Genomic DNA, 12,418 nt, shown 5'->3' on the forward strand with positions numbered 1-12,418 from the left:
GAACTAAATTGAATCTAGAATCAGCAACTCATTCAACCGTTTTATAGAGAAGAGCTGACGTAGTGATCTAACTTAACGATCACACGATCGTCACACAATTCGAAATGATCAAAGGTTATCAAACTTTAGCAACAGTAAAGAATATTCTACAAAACGATCAAACGATCGTAATACGATTCGAAATGATCAAAAAAGATCGAATGTTCACCTTTTTTTTTCAAAAATTTCTATATGTAATTTAAGACTAATTTATTATGATTTAAATAATTTTCAACTATTTGTGCAAATTTAAATCGTTTGTAAAAAGAGAAAATTCTACAAATTTTCAAAAAATTTTGAGGTTAAAAACGAAATTTTTTAAATTTTTAGACTTTTTTTTTGGAAATTTAAACAAATTTAGGGGCCAAAACAAAAATATAACTTTTAAAATATTCCAGAATTCTGTAAAACTAAATCATTTAAAAATAGAGAAAAATTTTCAAAATATTGAAAATTTTGAGGTTAAAAACGAAATTTTTAAAATTTTTAGATTTTTTTTTTTTTAAATTCAAAACAAATTTTAGTTGCTAAAGCAAAATTATTAATATTTAAATAATATTTCAGAATTCTTTGCAATTAAATCATTTCAAAATAGAGAACATTTTCAAATATTTAAAAATTTTGAGGTTAAAAACGATTTTTTTTTAATTTACATTTTATTATTTTAAGCAGATAATGAAAACTGGTGTTTATATTTTAATCAGTAGCATTATTTTCTAAAATTAAATCGGAAGAAAATCTGCAATTTTTTTTTAAATTTAAAAATTTGAGGTTAAAAATGATTTTTTTTTAAGAATTTTATATATTATTACAGTTTTACAAACTATTTATGTAAACAATTATTTAAACTTTTATAAATTTTTCCTTAAATTTTAAAATTTTTCTAAAAATTTTAAGGTGAGAATGGAATTTTTTTAATAAATTCAAAATTTTAAGGTTAGAAATGAAATTTCAAAGAATTTAAAAGAAAGGACTTTAAAACTATTATAAAGGAGCAAAGTATTTTTATGGAAAAAATGCATATCATAACTTGACTTCTGAAATCTCTTAAATTTTGTACTTAAATTTCAAAATTTTCTACAAATTTTAAGGTTAGAAAGAAACATTTTTTAAAAATTTAAAATTTTGAGGTTAGAAATGAAATTTCAAACAATTTAAAAGAAAAAACTTTTAAGCTATTATAGGGGAACAAAAAAAAAAAAAGTATAAAAAGTACATATCATAACTTGACTTCTAAAATCTCTTTTATTTGGTACCCCTTACTGCCTTTAAAGGGTTAAGAATGTTGTTCAAAATGATTTTGATTCGCCACTGATTGATTTGAATGTCAGTTTTTGTCACATTCATTAAATTGTTAATTAATTTGTATTAGTTTTATTTATAAATACATACTAGTCCACACATTTATTTTAAATTAATAATTTTTTTCTATAAACTATAAACATTTCATCATCTCTAAATTGGCTGTTTTTCTTTAGATTCTCTTTTCGACTTCTATTCGTAATTGTGTGCCAATAAAGTAGATAAATACTATGATGAAGAAAAAAAATACAATGAACTTTCATTTTAATTGATTTCCCGTTTTATTTTAAAATCCCCTGCATTTCGAATTTCTTTTCTTGATATTTTCGAAATGTGTTTTTTGCAGTAATGCAATTTTTTCCAATGACGTTTCTCAAGGAATAGATATTTATATCCGGATTTTCTAAGAAATTTAAAAATAGCTCAGAGCAGATAACTAATTGTTGTAGGTTCGGGTTGGAATAGGCTGTATTTTTAGAAAACTATGATGCAAATAGTACCAAGAAATCGGTAATTGGCAAAGACAATTGAAAATTTTAATTTTTGTTAAGTAATTTTTTTAAATTTAAACATCCTTCTGCTAATCTAAGAAGAATTAGTGATGCTGCAATTCGCTGGAGGGCGTTGCCAACTATTAATAATTTGTAAACTTTGCAAAACATGTTGGTTATTCCAAATTTCTCACAAAATAAAATCAATTTCTTTTTAACGAATCCTTAAATTAACACTTACCGGATGCATTCGATTTCTTCATCCTTTTCGGCCAAACGACGTTCAGCGTCGTGACGGAATTGGTTGAAGTCAGCAGACAAGCGTTGAGCACGTTGTTCTTCAGCCTTGCGGCCCTGTTAACAACAACAACAAAACAACAATAAATGAGCAAAATCCTATTTAAAACTAAACCAAGAGTCTAAAAAACTTACAGCTTCAGCTTCCTTATAGGCAGCAGTCAATTCATCACGTTCATTTTCCAAGCGACGCAATTCCAATTCAAATTCGTGCAAACGGCGGTTCATTTCATTTATGGTGCCCTTAGCTTCGTGGAGATCATCTTGATGAAAAAAAAACCCAAAACATTTTAGCTTTATTCTCTTTTTTTCTTAACCATTATCCTTAACTCACCTCCCATTTTTTTGTTCTCACGAGCCAATTGGTTGTTAGCATCCTTGACCTTTTCCAATTCATGGATGGTACGTTGCAAATCGGCTTGCTTGTTCTTCAAGTCACGTTGTGAATTCTCGTACATGATGATGGTCTCCTCCAAACGGCTCTTCAATTCAACATTGTGTTTCTCCAAGGTGGTAACGGATTTGTTCAATTCGCGGCATGTGTTATTGGCCTTCTCCAAATCGATGATGAGTACTTCAACTTCGCTGGACAAGCGAGTCTTTTGTTTCTCCAAGTTATTGATCTTAACAATGCAGGACTCAACGTGTTCCTCCAATTCAGTGATGCGTACTTGATATTTACGGCGGATTTCTTCGCACTCTTCGGCACGAGCGGCTACCTCGGCAGAGTATTTGTTTTGCCAGGAAGCAGCATCACCATTGGCCTTGACCAACTGACGTTCCAAGTCAATGCGAGCTTCAGACTCTTCTTCGAGTTGAATGCGAATCGATTCCAATTCGCTTTCAACTTGATGAAGGGAAGATTCCAACATAGAGCGACGACGGTCTTCATCTTCCAAACGGCGACGGGCATCTTCCAATTGGGAGATAACTTGGCTCTTGGAATATGAGACGGTATCGAGTTGAGACTTGAGATCTTGGACGTCCTTGATCAATTCAATGTTCTCTTGCGAGAGGCGAGTCTTGTGAGAGGTAATATCGATAACAGTGCGATTGATTTCTTCGATCTTAACATGCAATTCGGAAATGGTGACTTCCAACTTTTCAATGGTCTTGCTGCTAATGAGTTTTTCCTTGTTGTATTGTTCGACTTGGCTAAGCAATTCGTAGACTTCAGCTTGGAATTTAGCTTTTTCTTTTTCGGCTCTGTGTTTGGGTTTTTTGTTGTTGTTATTAGGAATAAAAGAGTAAAATATATTAGTTAAAGTTTGTGTAGATATTTTAGATATATATGGGATTGCATTGATTTAAGCTAGGATACTTAGCGTGCTTTTTTGAGTTATGCTTTAATTTTTGTTTGCTTTGGAGCTTTGCTGGATTGATGCTTCTCATACCTGGTCAAGATAGGTGATTGTTTTTATGAGTTAAATGGTTTTATTTTTTTGGGGTTGTGGAATGATTTTATGAATTTAAATGCTTAAATAAATCTAGCATCAATCTAGTGACTTCAATTTCAATAAAATATTTTATAGTTTTTCTTATTCGAAAAAAAAATTTGAACTTGATGGAGTCCAAATAAGACAAAAATCTTTGTGATATCGTATCTAAATAATGTACAACCTATTCAGTTTTCTGACATCCGAAAGTTTAAGAAAGGAAGGCAGCTTTTATGAGTTCTCAATGATGGGAAAGGATTATGATCGATCAATTGTGCAAAGCTACCGATCAACGATCATAAAGCCTTTATGAGCTCCAATCATAAAGTTTATTATTTATCAAATGATGACTTTTAAAGAAACTTTGTTGAGTTTGTTCTGAACTCTAACTTTGCGATCAATCAATCGATTTTTCTGTGGTCGATGTTTGAGATCAATCGATTGATATCAATATAGAAGATCGATGTCTCGCTTGCCCATAATTTGTAAGTTTTCTCTGGACCCATAGTGGACAGTAGATAGACTTTTTTCAACATCTTTGTCCTGTTTGTTGTGTAGTGATCGATCAATTGATCTCAATGTCAAAGTGCGATCTTCTTGATCTTTTGAATGTAACACTTTTTCATTTAAAGATCCCGGACATTTGAGTATTGGATTAGACATCTTAAAGAGACTTTAAGCTGACGTGAGAGAAATGTTAACATTCGAGTCGTACGTTTCTTTTAAAAGCCATAAAAAGATGGCTCCCAGTTTCCCATATTCGACATCAAAACATCAAACTCTTATTGCTAGAGAGAAGAATGCCTCAATTCTTTTGCATTCCTCGAGATCAACACTTTAATGCACACATATCAAGCTTCTTTAAATATCAGAACTTTATTTCTTTAGATAGATCGCATCTAGTTGATCCACGCAATAGAGCCATTTAGAATTACTTTTTAAATTGTGCTAAAGCTCTCTTCTGAAAGTGATCGAGAGCAATGATGTTTGGATTTTAGTTTCGGCTTCGAGATGAAACGTCTCCAATCTTAAGAGGAACGTAGTCCCTTTCTAAAAAGAAACGTTTCTCTTTCTTGCTCTCAGTTTCAGAAATTTATCTTAGACTTTGTCCAGCACCTATCGACAAATATTTATAAAGATTTTGCTGAATTGGTAACGTGCGATAGAAACCAGTTCAGTGAAGCTGATCGATGGTAAAAAGATCTCTGTTTCTTAAGTTTGAGGTAAATTCCAGTTAATGGTCTTAGAAAGAGAGTTAAACTAAAGAGATCATTCGTTACTGTGAATCAATGTTAAAAAGAAAGTTTCTTAATGTGTTATTGTGAATCAATAACGAAGAGAACATTTCCTTACTGTGAAATATAAAAAAAGAAACTTTCTTTATGTGTTATTGTGATTTAACATTTTCTCTTTACTAATTGTGAATTTGGATTGAAGAGAGCGTCTATTCGTTTATTACTGTGAATGTATCTTGAATAGAACAATTCTTCATTCGTTACTGTGAATCAATGTTAAAAGAAAGTTTTTATATGTGTTATTGTGAATCAATTTCGAGGATAACATTTCCTTATTGTGAATTAATGTTAAAAAGAAAGTATATTTATGTGTTATTGTGATTAAATATTTAAGGAGAACATTTTCTTTTTGGTAATTGTGAATTTGTGTTGAAGAGAACATTCATTCGTTTGTTACTGTGAATATATCTTGAAGAGAACAAGTTTTCATTTGTTACTGTTAATCTCTTTTGAAGAGAACATTTCTTCCTTTGGTACTAGAATGTTTTTTTCAAAACCCCATTTTTGCCATTATAACTTGTATATCCTTTACTGTGAATTAGTTTTAAAGACAACACTTCTTCATTCATTACTGTGAAACATATTTTCATATGAAGACTGAAGACAACGCCTCTTCATTCATTACTTTAAATCCATTTCAAAGAAAACGTTTTCTCCTTCATTATTGTGAATGATTTTTTAAGAGCACATTTATACATTCGTTACTGTGAATACATTTTGAAGACAACATTTCTTCACACGTTACTGTGAATCAATTTTGAAGAAAACATTTCTTAATTCGTTATTGTGAATCTATTTTGAAGAGAACATTTCTTCATTCATTACTGTGAATCCATTTTGTAGAGAACAATTCAACAAATCAATTTAAAAGAGAACCTGTTTTCATTCGTTACTGTGAATCAATAATGAGGTCCTTATGTTTTTAGTTTAATTTGAATAAAATAGCTTTAGTTAGGACCCAGTGAAAAGGGGATAATCACTGTTCAGTCAAGAGATTACCCTTCACAACTCCTAAGGAATAAACTAGGGATTTGATATTTAGTTTTGAAAATCACTTTTAGGTTTATATGAAAATTTCAAAAAATTATTTTCTTTTGTATTTTTTCATTCTTAATCAATCTCTTGAAATTTCCATTTAAAATATTTTAAGGAACGGTCATTAGATTTAGCAATAATATACAAAAAATAAATGCTAGATTTATTAAGCATTTTAATATTAAAGAAAAAAATTCATAAAATTTATAAATGTGAGAAAATGTTTAAAAGATAATATTGTAAATAAATTTTAAAAATAACAAAATATTTTTGTTATAAATAGATAATGTTTAACAAAATCAACATATAACGTCATAAATGAGGATTACGCCCTGGTAACCTATTATACAGACAAACGACAATGAGATTATTTGCTTAAACACCTACTGAGTAAGTAAAATTTTTCAAAATATAATTTTGAGTGAAATTTTTTAAAAGAAAAAACTCATAATTTCATACTAACACAGATAAAGCAAATATTCATATATATAATTTTTATTTTTTTACGTGGAATTTATGTATTTTCAAAAAAACAAAAAAAAAAAGAAAAACTTTAGATATCAAATTTCCATAAAGGTAAAATATAGAAAAACAAAAAGAGACAACAATATTTGAAAATAAATTTTTAAACAATAATAATATTTTTGTTCTTTCGTAAAATAAAGAAAACAAAAACAATTTCTATATATATAAGACATATTTGGGATTTTTTTTACTTCTACGGAGCAAAAGCAACAAACAAATTTTGGGAATGAAATTTTTTGGGGTAAAATAAACAGAGATATTTGAAGGTAGAAAAAATTAAAATTCTATATACAATTTATTTTTCAAAACTAAAAATACAAATACAAAATTTCTAAAATCATAGAAAGAAAAAAGATTTTGAAATATTTAGCATATAAAGAAAAGCTCTCAAGAGAAGAAAGCTTTTTTTTTTGCGTGAGTGTTTGAAGCTTTTGTAGATCTTCTAAATAAAGAGCTATAAAGTGTCTACACTTTAAGATTTTTTCAAATTTAATGGGTGTGGGGTGTTAATTAGAGTGTATATAATATTTTTATAAAAAAATATTCAAAAGCGCAAACTCTAGAACAATTTAAACAAAAACAAATTGAGTGTTTTTTCAATTTTATTTTCATAATTTTTGTTAAAATCCATAAATTTTTGTTTTTAATTATTTCAATTGTTTTTTTTTCAAAACTTTTGAAATTGTATAGTTTATGCCAGGGGCTTTGAAAGGGGGCTAGAGTGTTCTTTTAATTAGCTTAATTATGTGTTTTTTTGGCCTTGGATTTTAAATTATTATAGTTGTTTAATTTGATTTAATATTTAAACAAAAATATTTTTAGATTTATGGAAATATGAGATTTTGAAATTAAACATTTATTTTTTGACTTGAAATTGCTTGTGTTGAAAAAAAAAGAAAATGTTTATCGTGGAATAGTATTAAACATAGTATGAATAAACCCTTCAGATTTGATTTATATGAAAATTTCAAAATACTTTCAAATAATTTGTTGCAATTAAAGGTCAATTAGAGTCGGCAGAAGTAGATCCATAATAAACTACTGCAGATTTCTTTTAACTGAATATAAACTCAAAACAGGACTATAGTCTGTACTATAGAAAAAACAATAGTTTAGACTATTGTCTGGCCTATAGACAAGATTATAGTCAGGAATATAAACAATACTATAATCTGGAATATAGACAAAACTATAGTCGGGACTATAGACAAGACTATAGACAGAACTATAGACAAGACTATAGACAGAACTATAGACAAGACTATAGTCAGGACTATAGACAAGACTATAGTCTGGACTATAGACAAGACTATAGTCTGGACTATAGACAAGACTATAGTCTGGACTATAGACAAGACTATAGTCTGGACTATAGACAAGACTATAGTCTCGACTATAGACAAGACTATAGTCTCGACTATAGACAAGACTATAGTCTGGATTATAGTATGTACTATAGACATGAATATAATCTTTGCTATAGACAAGACTATAGTCTGGACTATAGACAAGACTATAGTCTGGTCTATTAGCAAGGCTATAGTCTGGTCTCTTGACAAGACTGTAAACAGCACTATAGACAAGACCATAGTCTGGACTATAGACTAGAATATAATCTGGACTATAAACAAGGCTATAGTCTGGACTAGAGACAAAACTATAGTCGGGTCTATTGACAAGACTATAGTGTGGACTATTGACAAGACTATAGTCTGGTCTATTGACAAGACTATAGTCTGGTCTATTGACAAGACTATAGTCTGGTCTATTGACAAGACTATATTCTGGACTATAGACAAGACCATAGTCCTGACTATAGACAAGATCATAGTCCGGACTATGGACAAGAATTTAATCTGGACTATAAATAAGACTATAATCTGGACTATAGACAAAACTATAGTCTTAACTATAGACAAGATTATAGTGTAGACTATAGACTAGAAAATACTATAGTCTGGACTATAGACAAGATTTTATTCTAGACTATAGACAATTCTATAGTCTGGGCTATAGACATTTTAAAAATTTGTTTTTAATTATTATTTACATATTCGTACCACTGTACCATACAGGTGGTTTTACTAAATATTATGTATCTATAATATAATTTCTATCTATAGAGATGTTTCTCTGCTAAATATTTATTTTTCTTGTTGAACATTTTTACAAATAAATAAATAAACAAATAAATATTTTGCAAGATTTTCAATACATTTGCTTTTAAAACAAAATTGAAACATTGGCCTCTGATATGGGCCAACAGATAGACAAATGAAAATTTTTATATTTGTTATAAATGAAACAGAAAAATGAATCACTACAGAGAAATAAATGACTAAACAAATATGAAACAGACGAATTTAAAATAAACAAATGAATATGAATTTAAAAATGAAAATGAAAAGCTGAAGCATTTAAAAGGCTTAATATAAATACTAAAGATTTAAGTAGAACAAATAAAATTGTACTCAAAATATGAGATCAACAACCAAATTACTTAATTCAAGAATGCATAAGTAAACGAAATAATTTCGTGTGCTCCTTAAAGTATGCTAAGTAAATTTGTTGAAATTTTATTTGTTCTCAACTTAAAGCTTTAATATTATTTAAAAGCCTTTTTTTAGATTTTTTTTCATAATTTTTAAACTTTTATAATTTACCTGCTCTTTGATTTAGTCAGGATTTCGATTTGTTCCTGGAAATCGGCAACAATTTCGTTGTGCTTCTTCTTAAGCAACATAGCGGTTTCTTCGGATTCCAAATGGACATCTTCAAGCATTTTGCGCATTTTCAACAATTCGCTGTCGCGCTTGCGATTGGCTTCGAACTATATTTTGGGAAAAGAAAAATTAATATTTAATAAAGGAAATTAGGGAAAGAGAAATTGCTTTTTGTTTGGCTTCAAAACTTACTTGATGTTCGGCACCACCTTCAGCTTCCTCGAGGCGTTCAGACATTTGAATGACTTGGACGCTGAGATCGGCTTTCTCGCGTTCAATCTGTATTTTACAAAAGAAAATAATAAAATCGATTAGTTTTATTATAAAATTAAAAAAATAACAAAAAATAAAGAAAATTTGCCAGTATAAGATCATTTTGAACTTACTGCGTTATATTGATTAAAAAGTATAGCATATTCTTGGGAGTAAACAAAAGAAGTATATATTAAGGAGCTTTAAAACTAAACTCTATAGACAAGACCACAGATTGGACTAAAGACAAGATAACAATTTTAAGCATAGTATGGACTTTAGACATTATAGACAAGACCATAGTCTGGACTATAGACAAGACTCTAGACTGGACTGTAGACAAGCCTATAGTTTGGACTATGGACAAGACTAAAGTTTGGACTATAGACAAGACTAAAGTCTGGACTATAAACAAGTCTATTGTCTGGACTATGGACAAGACTATAGTCTGGACTATAGATAAGACTAAAGTCTGGACTATAGAAAAGTCTATAGTGTGGACTATATAAAAGTCTATAGTCTGGACTATAGAAAAGTCTATAGTCTGGATTATAGATAAGTCCATAGTTTGGACTATAGACAAGTCTGTTCTTAGGTCTATAGACAAGACTATAGTCAGGACTATAGTCAAGACTATAGTCTGGACTATAGTCAAGACTATAGTCTGGACTATAGACAGGACTACAGTCTGGACTATAGACAAGACTACAGTCTGGATTATTGACAAGACTATAGTCTGGACTATAGACAAGACTATAGTCTGGACTATAGACATAACTAAAGTCAGGACTATGGACACTACTATAGTCTGGACTATTTAAAATACTATAGTCTAGACTATTTAAAATACTATAGTCTGGACTACAAACAAGACTATTGTCTGGACTACAGACAAAACTATAGTCTGGACTATAGACAAGACTATAGTCTGGACTATAGACAAGATTATAGTCTGGACTATAGACAAGACTATAGTCTGGACTATAGACAAGACTATAGTCTGGACTATAGACAAGACTATAGTCTGGACTATAGACAAGACTATAGTCTGGACTATAGACAAGACTATAGTCTGGACTATAGACAAGACTATAGTCTGGACTATAGACAAGACTATAGTCTGGACTATAGACAAGACTATAGTCTGGACTATAGACAAGACTACAGTCTGCACTATAGACATGACTGCAGTCTGGACTATAGACAAGAATATAGTCTGGACTATAGACATGATTATAGTCTGGACTATAGACATAACTATAGTCAGGACTACAGACACTACTATAGTCTGGATTATTTAAAATACTATAGTCTGGACTACAATCAAAACTATAGTCTTGACTATGGACAAGACTGTAGTCTGGAATATAGATAAGACTATAGTCTGGACTACCGACAACACTCTAGTTTGGATTATAGAGAAGTCTATAGTCTGAACTATAGGTAAGTCTATTGTCTGGCCTGTGGACAAGTCTGTGGTCTTGACTATAGACTGTAGACAAGGCTATAATCTGGACTATAGACAATAAATATAGTGTGCATTATAGATGAGACTATAGCCTGTGCTGTATATAGACAAATCTAGTTAAATGATTGACTTTTACTAGACCTCTAACTATCAAACAAATTTTTCTAAATTAATAACACACATATTTGCTGCCTAAAAAGATCTAAATATTCAAAAATAATTTCAGTTAATTTTTGTTTTTTAAATTATCGATTCAAATAGACCTGAACCGTTTGTTGTTTATGAACATGTTCTGAAATAAATCATACGAGTAGATGTTTTCTTATCTCCGGCCATGCATCACTGAGAAAAACAGTTCTAAACAAAATCAAAAGGCAAAATGCCAAGAAAATTCACATTAAACGCTACATAAACAACAACAACAAGAACTCGAGAAAATCATATAAATGAACTACAATTTCCAAATGCAACATACAACATTAGTGTGTGGCATATTTGAGCGGCCGGTCAGCGGCAAGAGAAACCAAACATTTTGCTAAATTTACTAATTAAAACCAATAAGTAAAAAACAACTGAGAAATTTAATTATAATTCGAATGAAATGGCCTAAATAAATTAAGGAATTTTGTTTTGTTTCGTTTTAAGCTAAAAGGTAGAAAAACAGAAATATTATTAGGAATTTGTAATTGTTTCGGTTTGAGCAAAAAACTGCATACATATAGAAATTCTTTGGTTACGAATTAGAGGTTTATTTGTTAAGACTTTAATGTGTTAATTAATTAAAAGAAATTACTACGAAATATTTGAAATTTTAGCAATAAAACAGGTAATGATTTCCTGTTTAAAAGAGAATTTTTAAAAGTTTGAAATAAAGTTTCAATATATGCAATTTTATCTTAAGAATTTGAAATTATTCTTGAAGAAAATTTTCAAAAATAATAAAATTTTATTTAACAATTTCCCGTCTGTGTTTGCACATAATTTTAATTATAATGTTTCCTTGAATTTTATTAACACATTTAAAAAAAATTTTATAATTTATATACATTTTTAAGAAATGGTTTTTCAAAAATTTTATATTTTTCTTTTTTTTTAAATAAACCAATGATGACACATGACAGCTTTATATAGATTCACAAGATTCTCATAACATAAATGTAGTTTAGTGAGTCATTGTGAAATACACGAACATTTTTGTTTCAAAAAATTTATAATTTTTCCTTCAAAAACAATTTATGGGAATTATAAATTAGTGTTTTTTTTCTTTTTGTTCTTTTGAAATTTGGGTGTTTTATATATTTTTGGTTGGTGTTGAAAGATTATTTCTTGCTCTTTGAAAAAAACGTAATCTTTTGTTTGAAATTGGACCAATATTTTCTTAACTAAATGATTCAGTAAAAGCTGTGTGGGTGACCAAGGTGTGGTACTCATTTTTATAATAACTAATTTTGAAATCTTTAAAAAGAAAGAAGAAACTAAAGAAAAGACTATAGTCTGGAAGATAGACAGACTATAGTCTAACCTAAAGACAAGACTAAAGCTGGACTATAGACTA

The 12,418-nt window shown here is 29.3% G+C and overlaps 1 protein-coding gene across 1 annotated transcript; it reads right to left on the reverse strand.

The window, feature by feature from the left end:
• Window positions 1-735: 735 nt before the first annotated feature.
• On the reverse strand, window positions 736-9,422 carry LOC119613665 (paramyosin, long form-like; the record flags this gene model as incomplete). The annotated part of the gene is made up of 6 exons (XM_037969688.1): window positions 736-778; window positions 2,074-2,186; window positions 2,265-2,392; window positions 2,464-3,335; window positions 9,084-9,250; window positions 9,336-9,422. Coding segments are annotated over 6 exons (1,410 nt in total), but the record flags the coding sequence as incomplete, so codon positions are not given.
• Window positions 9,423-12,418: the final 2,996 nt, after the last annotated feature.

Source organism: Lucilia sericata, unplaced genomic scaffold (assembly GCF_015586225.1).
Source record: "Lucilia sericata isolate MDLA Ls3-8-SP2 unplaced genomic scaffold, ASM1558622v1 Contig002239F_arrow, whole genome shotgun sequence".
NCBI lineage: Eukaryota > Metazoa > Arthropoda > Insecta > Diptera > Calliphoridae > Lucilia > Lucilia sericata.